This window comes from Fusarium proliferatum (genome assembly GCF_900067095.1).
Source record: "Fusarium proliferatum ET1 genome assembly, contig: FPRO_scaffold003, whole genome shotgun sequence".
NCBI classification, from domain to species: domain Eukaryota; kingdom Fungi; phylum Ascomycota; class Sordariomycetes; order Hypocreales; family Nectriaceae; genus Fusarium; species Fusarium proliferatum.
Genome location: NW_022194792.1, coordinates 889693 through 909939, shown reverse-complemented (window position 1 = coordinate 909939; position 20247 = coordinate 889693). Strand labels below are relative to the sequence as shown.

Here is a 20247-nt window from a genome sequence, read left to right as displayed (position 1 = left end):
CCCTTTCTGCCACCATACATTTTCAACGCCTTAGTTTCGCAACGTGACTACATTCGATATCTGAGTGATTGTAAACAATCCTTCGGTGTTAAATTTTGCTCCAGGTCGTATATCACGTCAAGCATTTATCGCCATCTCTTCTAGCATCTAGTAGGTTCTTTTTTTGGCAACGATACACCCTATGATGCAATGAAGCTTAAGCCATGTCTTGGGAATTTTCTTGGTGGTTGCAATTTACATCAATCGCAAGGCCTGATGCATCGCCATGCTTGGAAGATGTCGTGGCTTGAGGTATGATGAAAGCGGCGTAAATAAGCGTGGGAACGATCAAAAGCCAAGACCTGAAGGGGGTTGCGGGGAATCGCCCTCGGGGGGCAAGAAAACAGCGAACCTTACTGTAGGGTGTCAAAATAGATTTAGCAAAGGTCATCCTAAGCTTAATAAATATACCCTAAACTTAATAAAGATATCCTAAGTTTATACTAAATTAAACAAGTATTTTTGTCATTTAGGATCGAGGCCCTGTGTTTTCTTTCCTCACCTAGATCGCCTACGAATTGAGATTGGGGAAACTCTGAGTGCGAGATGGAGAAGAGGTCGAATGCGGAGAAACAAGGCTGGCCTGGATTCAGCATAGTCGCAAGCTATTAATATATTTAAGGATATATCAGCTGATGTCGAAATTTCCTGAAGCTGGGATGATGAGTGGGGAGTTTGATGCTATACTCAAGAGAGCGTAGTATAAGTGCAGAGTTGTCAGACTGAGCTGCCAATTGAGTATCGAGCTGCTTGACTGGATGAGCATGGTCTGGGTTTTGAGGCTGATAAAGTTCAATGTCACTTGAAAAGTGATACTTGCTTGCATGACGTTTTATCAGCGTCTAGATAAGAACCAAGAGAAAGTAGAAAGTAAAGACACGGTACAGCCGGGAACGCTGGATCCACGGCAGATGAACGCTACTGCTCGACCACGACAATAGGCCTTTAGATTATTGGAAAACTCTCCAAGGCTTGAGCAATGCACACAATGCTAAGGTTAAGGCGGTGTTGCGATTATCTCGAGGCCCTCCGGTATCAACCCGCTAAAACTGTAACTATGTTGTATCGGCTGAGGTTTTCAATGCAAGGATATTGCTTTTTGTGACGACTCAAGATCCCTGTTGCAAGGCATGAAGTCCACTGTTCGCCCGCCGCGGGGTCCGCCTTTACCGCACAGAGCAAATGCTGAGGGAGCATAAAACAGAGGCAAGAAGTCAAAGTCGCAAGAATTAATGCTATGAATGGTTATGATGATCCAGAAGAAATGTTGAGTAATCCTTTCGTGCCTGTAGTCATAAACCCGCTCCGGGTGTTTCAATCTTGCCGACCGAGGTAGATTACAAAATGTTGAAACTTAGCGCGCAGCACCAGCACAAATCAGGCACTACGCCCGCGGATAGGGCTCCAAAACATGCCAAACTCTGAGCGGACTTGCGGACAATCAAGTCACACTAGGGCCATATTGCATCAGCAGCCGTGCGGGGGCTATGCGGTGAATCCTTCAACAGCGAGGTATATAAATGCGCCAAGTATCCACACGATATAATCAGTTCTAGTTACTCTCATCATCTATACAGCATCTGACGATATGGCCCCTCTCGATAACCCCGCTATCCCCAAAGGCTCTCTAGTCCTAGTGACTGGAGTTAACGGCCTTCTTGGCTCTCATGTCGCCAAACAATTCCTCGAGTATGGCTACAAGGTCCGCGGTACTGTTCGTGATGTCGAAAAGAATTCGTGGCTCACAGCTGCGTTTGATAAACAATATGGCCCAGGAAACTTCGAGCTTGTTGCGGTCGCAGACTTGACAGATGACAAGGCTTTGACTGAGGCCGCCAAGGGTAGGAATCAGTTCTCCAAGTTGACAAAGTTACACGCGACTAATGCAATAACTACAGGGACCGCTGTCATTGCGCATACCGCATCAATTATGACCATGGACGCTGATCCTAATAATGTTATCCCTGCTGTCATTAACTTCGCTGTCGCGGCAATCAAGGCCGCTTACGCAGCGTCCAGCGTGAAGCGATTCGTCTTCACCTCATCATCTTCCGCTGCCGTCGTCTCTCAGCGCGATGTTCCCGGTGTCAAGGTCACTGAGGAGAGCTGGTCTGAGGGTGCGATCAAGAAGGCGTGGGCTGATCCTCCTTACACGCCCGACCGACGTGGTGCTGTGTATGCGGCAAGCAAAGCACAGGCGGAACAGGCTATCTGGAAGTATCACAAGGAACACCATAGCGAGAAGCCTGAATTGGTCGTCAACACGGGTAAGATGTCTAAAAAAAACGCAAATTGCGACCACTGGCTGACTCATGATAGTCCTTCCCAACTTCAACTGGGGTCCCTCGATCGATCCTGCGAATCAGGGATTTCCTAGTAGCTCTGGCCTCCCGGTGCTTCTCTTCAAAGGACAAGTAACACCATTCCACGGCTTTATCGTCCCTCGTAGGTCTCGAGCATCCCCTGAAAATTATCACGTACTTATATGGGCATAGAATACTACATTGATGTCGAGGACACAGGCCGACTTCATGTTGCAGCTGCTGTCTTCGATCATGTCAAAGAACAGCGTATTTTTGGCTTCGCCGGTCGCTTCAGCTGGGACGCTATCCTCGATATCCTCAGAAAGAACTTTCCCAACAGGACATTCCCTGAGAACTTCTCAGGTGGAGAGGACCCCAATGAGATCGAGCCAAGAGACAAGGCTGAGCAGCTTCTTAAGGATCTGGGCCGACCTGGTTGGACAAGCTTGGAGGAGTCTATTCTATCTAATGTTGAAGCGGTTGCAAAGACTGAAGAGGATCCTAAGATTTAGTACTTTCCAGGAGCTAAGGAAAGACACAAATAAATAGCTATCACCAATCACGACATTTCTCTTATGAATCACTCAAACGTTGTCAATCTGGTTAAACATATGATACAAAGTGCCTCCGTTAAATATAAGATAGTAAACGGCTGATCAGACTTGGGTGTTAACACGTTCTTCGAATTCCTCTGAATCATCGTCCGCGAGTTCAGTAACAGCTGCCTGGGGACAGCGGGCCTTGAGTTCAATGCCAATTTCAGCAACCCGCTACAGAAAGTCAGTTCATTCACACGATATCATCAGCATCATGATACATACCTTCGTAACCAACTGCTCAGCTCCTTCTGACAACTCCAGTCGTTTGGCACTGATTTGAAGCTCCATTTCTCCATAAGCCTCATCGGACAAGTTGAGAGTGGACAATGTCCCCACCCAGTCGATGGCAGGAAGTATGAACTTATCTGAAAGCTCGGTGTATAGTCCAGTTGCCCTGGATGCGATAGAAAGTCTCTCTTTCATGAGAGAAACATCTCGAAGATAATCCTGATCGAGTAAGCAAAGCAACCAACTTCATCATAGCCCAACGCTTACTTTCTTTAACTGTGGGTCGTCATTCATGTCGTCAATGTCTTTCGCCGTAAGGTCCTTTATCAAGACACGGTCATCGCCGTCTTTAACCTCAGCCACAATATCCTGTATACTAATCAAGAAATCCATAAATTTTGAGATCTCCCGTTGGAGTTTATCAAGATCCTCTAAAGTGATTTTTAGAATGTCAATCATTTTTGTCTAAAAAAGAATTAGTTGCAACTTGGAACAGCTAATATGGAGATGGCTTGCCAAAGACTCGTTCTCACTCCGGCTCTCGACCAGTACTGTGTTAAGAGTACTTATTTGCTGCTTCAGTCTTCTGATCGTCGTCCCCAGCCACCACTGTGAACCGAGTCGCACAATAGACCCCAGAGGGGAATCAGAGATTGTGGACGCTATGACCGACGCAAGAACAAAGGGGCTAGCTCGCCCAGAGACTGTGGATAGAGTCAGATGTCAAGTGTATGCTTCTGCAAATGCCTTATAAATATTCACCGTTCGTTGTGAAGGGTTCTTCAAAAGGAATCTGGAATGCTTCCTTTGATTCCATCAAGGCTACAAGATCAATTTCGAAAGTGTCTAGTTCACTTTCGGTGAACTTAATCTCGCTTTCTGTTTCTCGCTGAAGAATTCGGTTTTGGCCGAGTTTGAGTCAGTCGCATCCTGAGATGCCTACAACACAGGGCAGATACTCACAAGTCTTATTTTTTAGACAGTCTAATAAGTTATTTGTTGTTCTCCTCCATTCCGAGAACTCATCTTTCACAGCGGAGATTTCTGAGACAGATTGGCCTATTTTAGACAGCCCTGACTTCATATGAGACTGCAAACGCAAATCTCTCATTCTGCACGGCTTCATATTGATATGTTTCGTGACCGAATCAAGCTAACGTGATTATAATAAGTATCAGTCAGAGAGCAAGACTCAAGAGGAATTCACTCACTGTGCCGTCAAGCTTCCACATGTCATGGGTAAGGCGGCCCACTGCCTTCATGCGTGTTGCGGTTGATCTGAACGTTGACTCGCCCATACGACAGAAACGCCCCATCACAACTAGAAGTGGCTCTTGTCTGGCGATTTGTTAGTGACATTATGTAAAACACATTTATTGTAGTAAGTACTCAGGTCCATTGGGTGACACCTCAAGGCCTTCCATTGAGGCTTTGGACAAAAGAAGCTTACACTTAGCCATGAGTGTAATGCATTGAGGTGCTTCTTGTATTTGTTTTCCCCACAGTTGAGGTTGAGCTTGACTGTGGACGTCATCATGGGTAGATCGAAGTTCAAGTTCGGTCATGATTTAAGATATTTCCGTGAATGAGAAGTTTAGTTGTGAAGAATGGGCAATAATTGTGAAGGGGAATGAAGACGATTAAATAGTTCGAAAGATTCGTTGACAAAGTCCGACCGGATTATCTAATGGTCAAATCCGGGGCTGTATAGGACACAGCAATGCATTCACGAAGGGCCAGTTGGCAGAACCAGGGGCCCAGAATAAGCATGTTTCTTTAGCAATACGAGAACAATGTTGGAGGCTCAAAAGCACCACACAAGCCGCCGATCGACCCACTAAGTGAATGGCTATGGTGATGCTTCCTATGGTGGCTGCTTACGTCGCCAATCGCTTTTGCTACACTGCTTATCCCGGCGGAATGTGACCCGGAGTGGCCTATCAGCAAAGGATAGGCAGTGCCACTAAATGCATGGAAATATAGACAGGCCAATAACCCAAGACCGGCGTGACAGTTTCTATGCACATGACTTGGTCGGACAATAGATGGGCATCAGTGCATGATGCAAGGCAATTTAGACAGACCAATGATGATTTATCTGGTTCAATCGCATAATGTTTCAATATCTATGAGTCCGTTGCCAATCTTTCACTCTCAGACTTTTTTATTCACCTCAGATGAGGAGAAGTTCTAAGAAGCACATGTTCAACGCTCCATCATGGAACCAGCAAGCCCAACACCATTGAACGAAGACAGAGACACAAAGCAAACCACTCAAGGGCCGAGTCCTGAAGAGTGGCAAGACAAGAGGGATACCATTCATGAGATCTACATCAAACAAGGAAAGCCTTTGAAAGTCCTTATATGTAAGATGAAGAGTCGCTATGGATTTGATGCAACGTCAGTACCATGACCGAAAACCAAGAAGTTTAATGACCAAAGCAATCCAGCGCGAAAATGTACACGACCCATTTCAAGAAGTGGGGATCGAGTTTCTACAAGAACAGGAGGGAGAATGATGCGGAAACTGCTCGTTCTACAATCAATGTTCACCGAACGCGACCCAGACGCCTTGTAGATCACATCCCATCCCGATCTGGCTTGCCTCGTCTTGAGCCACATCCATCTGCGGATGCACATTTTTCCGATGGAGTCACAAAGCAACGATCCATCATGAGCTTTGCAGAGGTCTTTGTATATGGCTTGTTTGACACCTTTAACTTTTCTTCAAACTTGTTCGATATCATCGTCCCTCCAGGAGCCCCTGATCACTCGCCAGTCTGGCAGCAGATAAGCGATGAGTGCTTTGGGGTTACGACTCTCCTAGAGGAAGGGAAATACGCAGAGAGCCGGGAAACCTTCGACATCTTGTGTGAAAGATTAAAGGATGTATTTGGAAGCAATGATTATGGAATGATCATAGTATTATGGCCGATTTGTATCAGATTCCACCAGGCTGGACAGACCCACAATAACTTTGCCCTCCTTGAGTACCTCTTAGATCTACTTCGCTTCCTGGCACATCAACGCTATCCCAGTGGACATCCAATTCCAAGTTTGCTGAAGGTCTTACGCCAGACACCGGCCGAAGAACGCTTGGAGATCCTGCGAGTTGGCTACCTACGAACTGTTCGCTCTCTCGAAAACCGCGTTGGGTTTGGCAATGCCGTTGTGCTTTCAATGTGGGCTAAGTATCTCAAGAGATTCAATGGCCAAGAGTTGCCTGCAAGTGCACTCACTTCTCGTTATGAGAATGTACTGCTGGCGGCTGAGAACTCTTTCACAAAGAAAGGGACCAGAGCCATTGAGATTCTCCATGGTTACATCTACGCCGCGTACTACAATGCTAACAACCAGATGTTGACCTGGGATCTTGCTTCTAAAATGGTTGAACAAGCATCGTTAATTGGGCTTGAAAACCCTCAATGGTGTTTAGCTACTCAAGGCTATGCAATGGCCGCAAAGCTTTTATATACCGTGTCGGAGCAGACTGGTCATGGCAAGGAAGGAGAACTGATATTGTGGACTGCCATAACCAGGCTTGCTTCTGGGGATAGAGAATGTCAGACAAGAGCTCTCATGATGGCAAATATGCTGGGGGTTGCAATAAACTCATGACCATAGCAAATTGAATCAAACTCGGATTTTATATCTAGAGGGAAGGGAGCGAAAACATATTATCGGATAAATGGCAAAAAATGTAAAAAGAGTGACCTGCGTACCGCAGGTGGCTGGATCTCTCCCGCCGGGAATTGAACCCGGGTCTCAAGCGTGACAAGCTTGCATACTGACCACTATACTACGGAAGATAACAGGCTAGAGCCTGCTGTAGTGGGTTGTGGTAGGAACTGACGGCTTAGCGTATATGGATGTAGGCATAGCTTGACGCTAAGCTCCTATGGCTCAGTTCACTGAATGAGCTCAACTTATATTAAATGAAACGTCTCGACAGCCACCTCGCCATCCTCAACTTTCCTCTTGATATACATATCCGTGATTCCATAAGCCATGCAAGGTCCAACATATTCATAATCATCTCCCTGCTTCCGTAGTAGAACAAGGTCTTCATACCCATCCACAATGCAAATGACATCTCCAACCCTACAGTCCTGTGGCCCCATTCCCAAATATCCAGCATCCGTCTCGAACAATTTAGTATGATAGTTTCGCTTCATCATAAAAACCTGTTGAACATCGACGTCAAACATTCTCGCTTTCAGTTCATCAGGCCCGCCTAAAAACGGCGAGATGCACCCCATCATTTCGGGGTTGTTTCCTCCATCTTGAACTATCATGACGGAGAGTCCGTCAACCTCAGGTGTCTGGAAGTATTTTGTCGCACCTCGTGGTCGGCCGCTTTCCGGAATTTGGAGGTCTAGTCGCTGTGTGAAGTTAAGCAACAGCAACATGCTCGGTGTATCCAGTGCCAGTTTCTGCATCCTCGCGACCACTAGGAATAGTGCCCAAATTGAAGGTATCTTGGTTGGATAAAATGGAATACGAGTGATATATTCTTGTACCCAATCAGCAAGACTACCTCCCTTCTGTAGGTTCTGGATCTCTGGGTTTCCTCCGACCCTCTTCAACGTCTGCAATCTCGCGCCGGATACGTGTAACTTGGCATCCGAAATACTTGGCCACAGAATCTCAGGGGTGAGACGAGCAAGGTTGAACTCTCCATCAAATATTAATGTCGGGTTATCAGTTGCTCTTGAAGGAAACTGCGGTGCCCATGATGGCAACCCAAGAGGATCCTGGAAAACACCAGAGCCAGCGTCTCGCAGAAATTGCAGTTCTCTCCTGTCGCTCCTCCCTATTATGTCGAGTACTGCCTTGCAGTAGTCTACGTACACATCTCTGACGCTCTTGGTGTAGTCAGGGCTGAGGGGTAATGAGCTGAGGCCTAGGAGGCCATAGATATGATCTTTCGGATCCGTAGCTTCAAGTGTGCCACCAAAGACCGAAAGCTGAACCGTCTTCCTTTGTTGCTCTTCTCGGCTCTCTGTAAGGATTTCCTTGTACATAGTCTTGGCAATTTCAAAGCGGAAAATGTTTCGTAGCTGGATAAAGCCGGTGCCCTTAGGTGGACAGAACTTCATCCAAATATGGCTTGGGACAAAGCTTGGTTTTGTAGCCTGTTTCTGAGTCAACTCGAGCGAAAGGATCTCGAACATGCGGCACACGTTCATGAGAGAGCTGTACTCGATGCAGACTCGGGGAGCAATATAGAACAATGTCGAGGCCAGGACGTTTTCCTGCAAGATCCAGACGCGCCGCCAATAGGGAAGTAGGGCGAGATCATCAAGTGACAACCAGAATTTGTCACATTCGGGTTCTTTTGTAAGGCCGCAAGATCTCAGCCACTTCAGATCCATCAGGTTATCAACATCCCACTTTGCAGCCCTAAAAGCTCTGTTCAAGACCACAATAGTTGTGACAGCTGTCAATATCTTATCACTTTGTTCCGAACCTAGCCATCCAAGTACAAGATCAGCTGATGAGTAGATGTCGCCCATCAGCTTGACTTGCTCAGTCCGTTCCGCGGTATCGGCTTGGTTGATACAAACAGCGTCGACCCAGATTCTGAATTTAGATTGATCTCTATCGGGAAATTCGTATCTCCAATATCCTCGAACTTCCTTCAAGGCGTGGGCGAGACTTGTTGAAACGGGAACTTCAACGCCGTCAATGTTGATGTTGACCCTGTCAGCTGCACTCCCCCATACGTAGGATAGAGCCGCAAAGCGCAGTTGTTTGCTAAAAGTGACTGTGTGCAATTTACAAGAGATGACATCTCTGTCTTCAACTATCTCCAGTAGCCTTATCTCGGGGTTTGAGGTGTCGAGCGGGGTTTCATACAGGTCTTGAGTAGACATGTTGGCGAAGATGAAGGGAAGCACTAGATAAAGGGACCAGCATCAAATCAGTACATTCATGCCCGTTATTTTAAGTTTAGGTTATGTGAAAAGAAATCGTAGGCAAGAGGAGCCTTACTGGAAATTTGGAGATCAAAATACAAAGGCTGTGTGATGAGGCTGTGAATGCGCCTGACAAAATGCCTTCTGGCGCTTAGCACTATTAGGAACGCCTTACAACCAATGAAACGACCTTGAAAATTTGGGAGCTGCATGATGCTCAATCGGAGGGCATTTTCTGAGACATTCTTTCAAAAATTATTTATTCAGAAAAGATCGCACATCAGTGCGCCAAAAATGAGTAGAGTCAGTTTCGCCTTGCAGGGTATCCTTTTTCCACTTTTTCCACTTTTTCCAAACAGTAAAACGCAGTCTAAGAGCTATGAAAGTCGGGTAGAGCGCTGAACAACGAATAGTCATAACAAACAGGATCCAGAAAGAGAGGATCAAATCTTGGCAACCCCGAGTCTGCGTTCCCGCGCGCGGGCGATACTAATGTGAGATCACCTCCTTGATCAGATGTTGTTGGCATTGAAGAAGATGAGTTGGGTATTGTCTGCGATAATGGCAGTGCATTCATCCTATCCATGGCGTCGGCGATGAGTTCTGAAGCGCAACAGCGAAGACGGTCGTATTCCGCTTCTGCCATGCGCCACATGCGCCGGGCGCTCTTGAGGCATCCGAGAACAAGGGTGACGCGATTGTAGTGGTGCTCAAAGCATTCGTCGGGATGGCCTTGGGAAGTTGCAATTTGGATGAAGCCGCATAGGGCCAGCGCGGGAATGACGAACGGGGTATGTTTTGGTACATTAGGACAGAGCGATATGCAATCTGATATCCTTCTTGAAGCGTCGGTTGCTTTGATACCTTGAATAAGACTCGTTGATGATGAAAGAGGATGGTTCTGGCCAAAAGGCAGGAAGGGATCCTTGATATCTGCTAGCAGCGGGTACAAGTTGCTTCGCGGGAGGTGTAATAGCATGCTGGCCAAGGCGATGATCATATGTGCCTGAAACATCATCTCATCGATGTTACCATACGAGTCAACAATCTCCAACTTTCCGGAGGGCAAGTGGTTTGACCAACTTAGAAGAGCATTTTCGATGGACTGCGTATGATCGTGACTTGTGTTCTTCAACTGATTCAGCAGTAATACACGCCCTAGAATCGTCGCAGCTTCAATGCGATAGCTGAATGAGGAGAAAGCAACATCGCCAGTTGAGAGAACCCGCCTCTTGAACTCAAGAACATGATGTGATGGGGGAATGTCTAGTCGGCCATTATAAAATGCTTCTTCGCATGGTAACAGAACCTTCGGTGGGGTACTGCTGCATCGGAGAATCATGGTCTTGGGAGGGATCGCCATGGAGATGTCGGTAACGTAAATCTCCCACCAAGTCCTTCTCAAACTCTCGGCCTCAATAGGATTGTCGAGTTGTCTTGATGATGCAAAGTCTTCGAGATGCATGCCCAAGTCCATGGCCATTTGTGTGCATTGACCAAACGTTCTGTTCGCGGTATCGAGATCGCGACTGAAGAACAAAAGGATAGAGTAGATCAGAAGCGACTGAACCATATATGTTGAGGTTTCAATGGCGGACATCATATCAGTCGCGACTTCAGCGCGTAGTTGCGCGTCTGGCCCAGATGAAGCATAATGAGATCCTGCAAACTCAACCATGCGCCGCAAATACGGGGGATAGTTCCGTGAAGTGAACACAGAACTTGGAACGAGGAAGGGATGGGCATTGTGAAAGTTCTCGTAGTACAGTCGAAGGAGGCGGTCTCCATCTGAACAAGGCTGCACGGGAGTATTGAGGCTTCCCAAACTGTTGCTGCCAAAGGTTTGTGTAATGATGTTAGGGTCAAGATGGGTTAGATATGACATAACATTGTCGTTTTGGGGTTGAGGTTGTTGAGCAGGGGTTTGATCGTTGCTAATCCGTCGTTGGGCCTGCACATTTTCGCCTCGTGGTGATTGTCGGGTGACAGCTCCAACCAAGTCATTGCTGGCAGCTGCATTCTGGCTTATTCCAGATGACGGTAATTCCTGGGAAGACGACGTCGGAGTAATTGGTAAGCTGATGGGATTAACCGTTACGCAATCCACATATGAAGATTGCTGGTCGCCTCGAGAAGCTTGCATCCCGGGCTGTCTACTCCTCTGCTGAAGTTCCTCAGCTGGGGAACGATGCTTCTTGCGACGTCCACCCCGTCGCGATGGTTCGTAATAGCATACTTGCTCTGTCTCTTTGCAACGCGAACACGAGGGTTTCCCCGCATCGCACTTGAGGTGCTGCTTTCTGCAGACGACGCAAGCCAGACTTGCTATGCCGGTCGATTTGACTGACCCGTTTGTTGAGATTGCCATGATGATCTGCGGTGAGTCGGTAAGGATGGGATATCAGAAGGAGGTGGATTCTGGTGAGTCGGCGATTGAACGATATGCAGCGTTTGATCAGGACAGATTGCGCAATCACGGCGTGAGCCTCATGGAGGATCGTTGGATTACCCCAAGCATATGATCCTATCTTCAGCGGTAAAAAATGAGATTGGGTCGTAAAATGATTGAATGAACGAATGTGCATATGTATCATACTATCTCAACAGCAGAAGCAAACACGAAGTTGAGGAATGTTGAGTGGAGACAAGATGATCTGACCCGAGTTTGTGAGTGGTCAATGCGCTGATAAGCTGATATGAGGCCACGTCTTGGCCAGTCGATAACAACCGATAAGCCGAAGATATCCACATGATCTACAATCTCCAAGCCGAGAGTCCCATTGTACGGAGTACGTTTATTGTTCTCTTTCTCATTCATCATTTACATTGTTCTCATAGACAAGTCAATCTCATCAGAGTTTTACTCTTGGACGTTGTATACTAAACGGACGTAGTACATCTACTGCCTTGAATCTTGTATTGGCATGGCTCAACGGGCGGTTAGAATGTTTCTAATTTCGTGCAGGGCCTTCAATCGCCGAACAAGATACCAAACGGACATTTCCGTTATCTGCCGTCTCGATCATGAGCCAATCAATGCAACGCTTGAATCCCCGAACGTACCGGCACACAATAAATCCTTGACTGACGGCTCGGCGATTGAAGATGCGGCTCTATTATAGATAGCACCTTGATAACACTGTCGAAACTGGCCTGCGATTAAACAGTTCACCCTATTTCAGTACTCTCAAATTGCAAAGCTTACAGATTATTAACGCATTTATTCATTTCGCACGACTGTTAAAACTTTGTCACAATGGCTGCGGTATCAACACGATTTGCCCCTCTGCCACTGACACCGTGTCAATCATCCCACAAAGCCTTCACTTCCTACACCGGCTTCGAAGAGCCCGAAACTTACTCTCTGGATGACTTCGTTCGCGACGTCAAAGCTCACTTAGGAGAGGAGGGCGGCATTGGCTGCGATGACATCGACGAGGACTACCTCATTTCCCTGGCCAAGAAATACACATCAAACCCTAACGACTGGGCACGGTATTATCACAACTGTCCAGAGAAGAGTTACACACGTAATGCAATTGTAAACATCAATCAAAAAGCCAATATCGTGAGTATCTTCAATCGTTGACCGTTTGCCATACTAACTCCCTGAAAGCTCTTATTAGTCTGGAACCCAGGAAAGGGATCTCCAATTCACGACCACGCCAATGCCCACTGTATTCTAAAGGTCCTGGCGGGCGAGTTGACGGAAACTATTTACAACATGCCCGAGAAGGGTTGCGAAGAACGTCCTCTGTCAATCAAGAGCGCCAACACCCACCAAGCCGATCAAGTCACATACATCTCAGACGACATTGGCCTTCACCGAGTGCATAACCCTCACCCTACCCAAGTGGCCGTTTCTTTGCACAGTAAGTTCTAAAGCTCTTACGAGTTTTCATTGAATTGCCAACTGACATGTATTAGTATACACTCCGCCAAATGCTGCTGATATCGGTTATAATGTCTTCGACGAGTCAACGGGTCGAGCAAGCTTCATGGCAAAAGCCGAAGCTCGCTAATTTATATCTGGAAGAGTTTGAGATAGTCTTGCATACATTGATACCCTGCCATAAACAATACAAAGAATAGACATTGGTTCAATTTCGCGACCGTATAAATTTATGTGAAGAACAACACAGATAGTATTTGACCTAGTGACATTTGGGACCGGACGCTGGCAAGGAAGCAGCTCGTGACAGGTGTGTCCCTCACATGGGTACACCGTTAAGAATCACTTTGAATAGAAGTGAGTTCTTTATCTCATCAGCGCGAGCTTTCAGCTCATCGACATCCCAATTCACCCAGACAAATTTACCCTTCAGAAACTCCGCTTCTGGTGACGCGAGCCAAACATAGAATTGAGCCGCAAGCGCAGCTGCATATAGACCGTCAGCTAGTAATCCACAAAGATTTGAGGTAACTTACGATCATCCTGCCCGACAACATCAAACCTCTCATTAAGCTCAGTGCGAATGACGCCAGGCTGAATCTGGACAACGTGCCACTCAGGCTTGTCGTCCTGCAAGTACTCGAACATCTTGAAGACAGCGGCTTTGACGGCAGTATAAGCCCAGCCCTGAGCGATCGGTCTCAGGTGCACCATTCCGGTCGATGTATTGAAGATGTAGGCATTGCTGGTTAAGAAAGGTCCAAAGGACTGGAGGGTGTTGAAGGCGCCGATGACGTTGAGTTCGATGCCCCGACGAAACTCTGCTTCATCGAAACCGACAACTGCTCCCACGTCGGGAGAAACGCCGGCGTTGCTGATCAAGATATCAATCTTATTGCCACCCGCTTTCTTGACCAGGTTTATAACCGCAGCATCTAATGTACTACGCTGGCTGATGTCGACAGCCTCGAAAATGACGTTTGTTCTACCTCCACTGGCCGCTGCGATCTCGGCTGCAGCTGTCTCAAGTCTGTCAAGACGTCTTCCGAGGATAGCGATGGTTGACGCTCCGGCTTGAGCAAAGGCAATGGCAATTGACCTGCCAATACCTGTACCACCGCCAGTAATCGCGACAAATTTACCGGCTGCACTGAGCTCCGGGCGAGTTGGGTCGATGGAGGGATATGGCTTGTTATGCCAGGTTTTGGTGAAAGAGACAAAGTTATCCATGGTAACTGTTCAAGAATGATGTTTCTTGTAGCAAATTGATTGTAGTAGTTGTGGATATATCTCAGTGATGGTTATCTGGGGACTTTATAGGAATGCCTGTTCCGGTCGGAGTTGCTATTTTGCCATGGATCCTTAACTCAAGCGTCATTTGGATCATTCAGCCTACTCCATGGAAGGTATTACACATCAATTTTATCATGACCAAGGCATAAGAATAGTGGAAGTGAAACTTCCATGGAAGCCGAAAAGGGCATAGTCACAGAAACAATGGAGTTGGTGGAAAGCTAATCCTTGGAAATATGCGGTTTGTCAGCCAACTCCGCTTCCGCGGAAGCGGCTGAGCCACTATAACCTCCCTCCATGGAAGCATTGTCATCACTTTAATCCCATCTTTCGCAGCTAACGTACACTGCCAGAAACCAAACATGCAATCGAATAGCCGACCACGAAAAGTAATCTTCAACGGCATATTTAGATGGCTTGCTAATTGGCGATCAGGCGTGCGACCTCTGTTATACACGAAAGATCAAATGCGATGGACTGCAGCCTAAATGCTCAAATTGTGTCAATTACAAGACAGAATGTACTCACACTGCTCGTAGTAGAAAGTGGAAACCTAAAGCTCTGCAAGATGTTGAGCCTCGAAAGGACGATGAAATCCGGACCCTCCAGGCGCAGATGCAAGAGCTACAACAGCAACTGGTAGTATACTGTGGAATCGTGCGGTGACAGAGACTAACGTTAGCCTGCAGGCTCAGTACAAACAAGCAACAGAGTTCGCATCCGTTGCGCCCGCTCCGTCGCCCCAGGCAGACTTCCAAGACGACCTCGCTCAGGTCAGAAAGATACGCCACTCTCTTAAACTCCCGCCCTTGCAACAGACAATGCACTTGATCGGCATCTATCTCAATACTGTTAACTCGCTATTGCCTCTCTTCCATCCCGACACTCTTCTCAGACTTGTTGGAGAAACCTACGCTCTTGAACCGAAACAGCGCGACCCAGTCGTTTGGGGTGCGATCAATGTCGTGCTAGCTATGGCACTGCAACAGATGCCCGAAGGCAATAGTCATGGCACAAACTATGGCACCACAGAAAGCTATCTGAGCAATTCACAATCTGTTCTATGGGCTATAACGCTAAGCCAGACTCAACTCATTAATATTCAGACGCTAATTGGAATGGCTATGCTGCTGCAGACTGGACACGACTCTACGCCGGCCTTAGTCCTTATTTCAACAGCGATGCGTCTCATACACAAGATGGGTCTACATAACCGTGCCTATTCTGCGCATCTTGATCCTGTCGAAAGACAACAGCATGCCCGCGTCTTCTGGTTAGCCTACATCGTTGATAAGGATCTTAGCCTCCGTGCCCAACAGCCATCTATCCAAGACGACGAAGATATCGATCTTGACTTTCCTATGTCATACAGTGCGGTTAACAACGGCGGCTCTAGCGTCGGTGTAGTTACTAGTATCGACGGTAGCACCACAATGGACTATTTCCTCGCCCGGGTCCAGCTTGCCAGCATCCAGGGTGACATCTATGATCACCTCTATTCAACTCGCGCCTGGAAACGGACACCTGAAGAACGAAGGCTGAAAAGAGAGAACATCGTGCTCGCATTGAACAACTGGAAAGCTTCAGTCCCATCAGACTTCGGCGCTGCTAATGTCATCACAACTACGATTAATAACCCCTCAATCGGTGCTTTCTTCTGCATACTTCATACAAATAGTCTTCTATCCCTCATGTTGATAACAAGGGCACATGCTTGGGATGAGCAATGGGTCGGTGCTTTACGTGACCATGGCCGAGGAGGGGGCACATTACAACTACCAAGCGATTGGAACTCATTGGTAGGACAAGCGCGAGACTTCATGATATTATTCGAGCATGTTGTCCCGAGATATTACTGGTTGAAATGGTAAGTCCTCTCACGCGATGACATATCCAGCCCTAATGTGTATAGGGTCTCGACTTGTACCTACATTTCTTCCATGGTTCTCCTGACTGCCAACAACCTACATGATCTTCAGCACGCGGACTTTGAGCGGGATAGTGATCTCATCGAGAGGGCTCTCTCATGGTTTGGAGAAGTTGCAAAGGAACTGCCATCAAGGAAGACCGAAGTACTGGAGAACATTTGCGTTGAAGCAGTTCAAGCGATGAAGACTAGACGTGCTCATGAGATTGACGTGAAATTTGGGGGTGATTGGCTCATTGGGTTCCTTAACAGCCTAGAGCCTTCCTGATGGTGTAGAAATACATAAGCTCAAATACTTGTATTCTTCTACTACTCCATATGCTTCTGCAAAAATTCCAAATGAAATTACCAAGGAACTTGCTGGAAGTTACCATTCTCATACTCCCAAAACGTCCCTGGTTCAAAGTCCCCCTTAGCCGACTCAAGCAACCTTACCACCGCCTCGGCCCCTTCTAAGGGATCTTTCTTGCCCTTGTAGCCGTTAAAAGCCGTCTTGCAGTGTCCTGGACTCACAGCCCAGAATGCTATCTTAGGTTCATCCACACTGTGATTCTCGGCAGCTTGCAAGTGCAATATGAGCATATTAAGACCGGCCTTAGAAACGCAGTAATCGATATTGGCAACAGGAGGGAGCTAGAATAAATGAGCGTTTGCACATGATGTGTCTTTGGTCACGAACCTCTCTATTGTTTGTTCTGCCCATACTGCCGCGAGCGCTCGAGATCATGATGACTCTTGGGTCAGGACTCTTCCTTAGCAGTTTACCAAAGGCGTGCGTGACAACAGCGTTGCTGGTGATAAGGTTATTGTAGCAAGAATTAGATGCTGCTCGAATATCCGCCAGGTTATCTGATGATCTTCGCTCAACCTTGCCAGCGTTGTTGATAAGAACTGTCATGGTTAGCTCTCCGGCCTATTCAGTGCTCGGAACACATACCGTCTAGTTTCCCATATTCTCGCTCCAGAGATGACACGGCTGCTTCGATAGAAGCGTCGTTCTCAATATCCAACTCGACATGTCCAAATTTACCCTTTATTCCACTATCAATTAGTGATGTAATCGCTTCTAGTGCTGTATCCTTTCTGCGACACCCGAGTACGATGGTCGATGAAGGGAGGCGGGTAGCGATGGCTTGCACAATGGCGTAACCAATCCCACGATTTGCACCAGTGACTAGGATAGTTGCCATCTTTTCTGTTGCATAGACTCACACAGGAAGATCTGCTTTAATTCTGGTTCATCCAATATTCATCGCCTTATAAACTATGGGTCGGATTTACGGCCTTCGGATTTAAGGAAATGGCTCTGCAAAGCCGTCACGGCCACAGTCCGGAATGAGCTTACTGCGGTCACTCACACTGTGAATGTTATTTCTGGTGCCGCATGTTCGTATAATTATTACGTTGATATAGGCTTTTATCTATTACCTCTCTAGCTAAGGACTGGTTAGCAATTTGGATTTATATCCCATTATGGGCTCAATTTAATGTGCCCAGTACTTAAGGATAATTAAGGCTACTATTTTGCTGCTACTGCCTTTAAAGCTATATTATAATAATAGACCTTTTACTTAGCAGTAAGAACTGAAGACCTCTTATTTAAGTGATGAAAAGGCGTAGGCAGACTTAGAATATCTTTTTATAAGTTTAGGCCAGTTTTGTTTAGGCTCATGATTCGATAATAGAATACATTGCTGTATGTAGAGATATGGGCTCATAGGTCAAAACAGAGATGTCTATCATCTTATTGAAACATCGGTTGATCCGCTTGAAGCCCCTGGAGTAGTGAGGTCCACGATGACCATGGAACTCCATCTTCCAATACCTCGTCATCGAAATTGAAGCCTTCGATGAATTTCAAAGGGTCATCGATATGGCCTAGCTCAGTTGATGTAGCAGGGTCTAGGTTACAGCCAGTACGTGCATTTGGTGCCTCCAAATTCTTCCGCAGCGTTTCAGCCTTAGTCCTCAGTGCCTTCAGAACAGCTGGTTTAGCTCCAGTACAGCCAATGAAGTCAAAAGCCATCTCCTGCCTGAAGATGCTATCTATGGCACACCATGCGCGCTCGACGTGTGACCCTTTCGGTTTAGTGCACAAGTACCACAGAACATATAATGTTACATGGTACTGTGGATGAACCTTCTTAGCCCAGGCAAACTGGGTGAGAAAGGGATCATCTCCACCTGTCCTCGCTTCCAGGATGTCCAACGCAGCGACAAGTGTTTTCTCTTTTAGTACGTAGTCATTGACCTCCCTGTTTTGCGATATGAGCCATTGTTGGTTTGTGACGAAGTCGAGTTTGCGCAGAAGAAAGCCCGTGCAGTGGGCTGTAAGTCGTTGGTGCGGAGTCAATGGGTTGCAATTCTCTAGTCTGGCCCTGGTCTTAGTACACACTTCTTTAAAGACTTTTTCTCTCCATTCTTTTCTCAATTTTGATGCTGAGGCGTTGCCAGTTCTGAGCTTTTCCGTAGCCTTGGCCAAGTCGATATTGATCAATGAGAACGTCATGCTGGTCCATTCGGTCCGTTCCGCTGGCAGCTCCTCCATTCCCGGAAAGAGATCAGCATCATTGATATTCAAGGGTAGCTTGACATCAGATGTCAATAGCAGGTCATTTGGGTCTTCGAGACCAAAGTCCTCCCCGGAGCGGCTATCTCTGGTAATAATATGCCACCAAAGCCTTCGACGGAGCTCCGACTCAAAAGGTGGCAAGCCAAGCCTAATCCCATCCTTATAGAGTCCAAGAGATTGAGCGACCCGAATGACGAGACCATTGAGAATCCAAACAGATTTCCCTCGATTATGAACACGTATTGCTGACTTGATTCCAAGTGATTAGGCATGACACACGAGGATGGGTGGGGGGGGGGGGGGGGGGTAAAGCTCACAAGGTATATAGCTAAAGCTCTTAGGCCAGTCAATGTTGGCCGATTAAAGAAGTCTCCATGGGCAAAAGCTTGTTCGATACCCATTTTGAAACGTTGAAGTTCCGTGGTCTTGTCCAAGAAGAGCACTGTAGAATCGTCGAGTGACACAGCCGCTGCAAAGTAGACACTGTAGCAAAATGCAAGATCGTCCAATTTTGCAGTGACAGGATCATCAATAGTTGAATAAACTCTGACTTCATCGGTAGGGATATGTGTCAACTTCAGTCCGAGGATGATTTCAACATTGTTCAGGTAGATATTCCAAAGCTCGACGGCAGCAGCTTTGCCAGGGTGAAATGCAGAAGGCTGTTGGGTATAGCAAGGAAAGGACATAATTCCCATTACGTCGAAGGGAGAGCTTGGAAGCTCTCTCTGCTCGTGCCGCGATGCTGCTAGAGCAGTTGCAATACTTTCGTCCTAACACTTATTAGCATCACAATCATCATACAGTATTAGCAAGGCTCACTTCACCAACGACTCGAGTTACCAGTATTTCATCAAGATACTGGCCGGTCGATATCTTTTTCAATGGCAACTCTGGAGGCAACTCTTGCTCATGCATAATCGTGCTTGGTATTAAGCTGTTACAAGACAGATTCCCATGCGCAGTCGCTTCGGCCAGGCTGCGCTCTAAACTCGAAATGCGACCAGCCATCTCAGCCAGAATTGTTTTCTTCGTTCGCCTCACGCGCTGTCCAATCGGTGGATAAATGCATGTTCTGCCCGAAGAAGCGCATGACGAACATGGTGTGTTCTTGTCACATCGCGTCTTCTTAATTTTGCAGGTGTTACACGAACGAATTTGATACCGTCCGGACTCGGCGTTAATCGAGGGAGCTTTAGAGGCCATTGATACTTAAAACGATTGGTCGAGGACTACTAAAGCCCGCTCCGAATGGCAGAGCGCCCAGAACTTATGTGCTACACGGCGTCGGGCTTAAAATCGTGTTAAGTCCGGGTGGCCTGGGGATGCTCGTACATAAAATGGCGGGCGGTAGACTAATTTTAAACCCGGGCCCGGTTTCGTCATATCTGATTGGTAGATTGAAGTTAATCCTTTGTGATATGATTGTTGTTTCCAGGGCCTGAGTGATGGGCCGATAGTAGCAACTTGACTGGT

General features: G+C 47.0%; 10 protein-coding genes and 1 non-coding gene across 11 annotated transcripts; 4 read left to right on the top strand and 7 right to left on the bottom strand.

Moving 5' to 3' along the window:
• Positions 1–1627: 1627 nt before the first annotated feature.
• On the top strand, positions 1628–2854 carry FPRO_06845 (uncharacterized protein; the record flags this gene model as incomplete). The annotated part of the gene is made up of 4 exons (XM_031228197.1): positions 1628–1880; positions 1938–2306; positions 2359–2484; positions 2535–2854. 4 exons carry the CDS (start codon positions 1628–1630, stop codon positions 2852–2854), a joined length of 1068 nt encoding a protein of 355 aa, XP_031078557.1.
• A 144-nt stretch (positions 2855–2998) lies between these two features.
• FPRO_06846 (uncharacterized protein) lies at positions 2999–4734 on the bottom strand (the record flags this gene model as incomplete). The annotated part of the gene is made up of 7 exons (XM_031228196.1): positions 2999–3112; positions 3164–3388; positions 3437–3634; positions 3686–3873; positions 4133–4322; positions 4381–4507; positions 4559–4734. The coding sequence occupies 7 exons, from the start codon at positions 4732–4734 to the stop codon at positions 2999–3001; spliced, it is 1218 nt and encodes a 405-aa protein (XP_031078556.1).
• Positions 4735–5387: 653 nt separating this feature from the next.
• Positions 5388–6787, top strand: FPRO_06847 (uncharacterized protein; the record flags this gene model as incomplete). The annotated part of the gene is made up of 2 exons (XM_031228194.1): positions 5388–5569; positions 5620–6787. 2 exons carry the CDS (start codon positions 5388–5390, stop codon positions 6785–6787), a joined length of 1350 nt encoding a protein of 449 aa, XP_031078555.1.
• A 119-nt stretch (positions 6788–6906) lies between these two features.
• Positions 6907–6978, bottom strand: tRNA. The gene has a single exon. It is a non-coding gene; the product is annotated as a tRNA-Asp (tRNA).
• Positions 6979–7095: 117 nt separating this feature from the next.
• Positions 7096–9045, bottom strand: FPRO_06848 (uncharacterized protein; the record flags this gene model as incomplete). Its single annotated transcript, XM_031228193.1, has 1 exon — positions 7096–9045. The coding sequence occupies one exon, from the start codon at positions 9043–9045 to the stop codon at positions 7096–7098; it is 1950 nt and encodes a 649-aa protein (XP_031078554.1).
• A 412-nt stretch (positions 9046–9457) lies between these two features.
• Positions 9458–11455, bottom strand: FPRO_06849 (uncharacterized protein; the record flags this gene model as incomplete). The annotated part of the gene is made up of 1 exon (XM_031228192.1): positions 9458–11455. One exon carries the CDS (start codon positions 11453–11455, stop codon positions 9458–9460), a length of 1998 nt encoding a protein of 665 aa, XP_031078553.1.
• An 888-nt stretch (positions 11456–12343) lies between these two features.
• On the top strand, positions 12344–13109 carry FPRO_06850 (uncharacterized protein; the record flags this gene model as incomplete). Its single annotated transcript, XM_031228191.1, has 3 exons — positions 12344–12655; positions 12704–12959; positions 13015–13109. 3 exons carry the CDS (start codon positions 12344–12346, stop codon positions 13107–13109), a joined length of 663 nt encoding a protein of 220 aa, XP_031078552.1.
• Positions 13110–13298: 189 nt separating this feature from the next.
• FPRO_06851 (uncharacterized protein) lies at positions 13299–14209 on the bottom strand (the record flags this gene model as incomplete). Its single annotated transcript, XM_031228190.1, has 2 exons — positions 13299–13465; positions 13516–14209. 2 exons carry the CDS (start codon positions 14207–14209, stop codon positions 13299–13301), a joined length of 861 nt encoding a protein of 286 aa, XP_031078551.1.
• A 425-nt stretch (positions 14210–14634) lies between these two features.
• FPRO_06852 (uncharacterized protein) lies at positions 14635–16467 on the top strand (the record flags this gene model as incomplete). Its single annotated transcript, XM_031228189.1, has 4 exons — positions 14635–14661; positions 14708–14911; positions 14962–16139; positions 16185–16467. 4 exons carry the CDS (start codon positions 14635–14637, stop codon positions 16465–16467), a joined length of 1692 nt encoding a protein of 563 aa, XP_031078550.1.
• Positions 16468–16544: 77 nt separating this feature from the next.
• On the bottom strand, positions 16545–17389 carry FPRO_06853 (uncharacterized protein; the record flags this gene model as incomplete). The annotated part of the gene is made up of 3 exons (XM_031228188.1): positions 16545–16832; positions 16879–17090; positions 17137–17389. 3 exons carry the CDS (start codon positions 17387–17389, stop codon positions 16545–16547), a joined length of 753 nt encoding a protein of 250 aa, XP_031078549.1.
• A 554-nt stretch (positions 17390–17943) lies between these two features.
• On the bottom strand, positions 17944–19782 carry FPRO_06854 (uncharacterized protein; the record flags this gene model as incomplete). The annotated part of the gene is made up of 3 exons (XM_031228187.1): positions 17944–19020; positions 19089–19544; positions 19594–19782. 3 exons carry the CDS (start codon positions 19780–19782, stop codon positions 17944–17946), a joined length of 1722 nt encoding a protein of 573 aa, XP_031078548.1.
• Between the last annotated feature and the right edge of the window lie 465 nt (positions 19783–20247).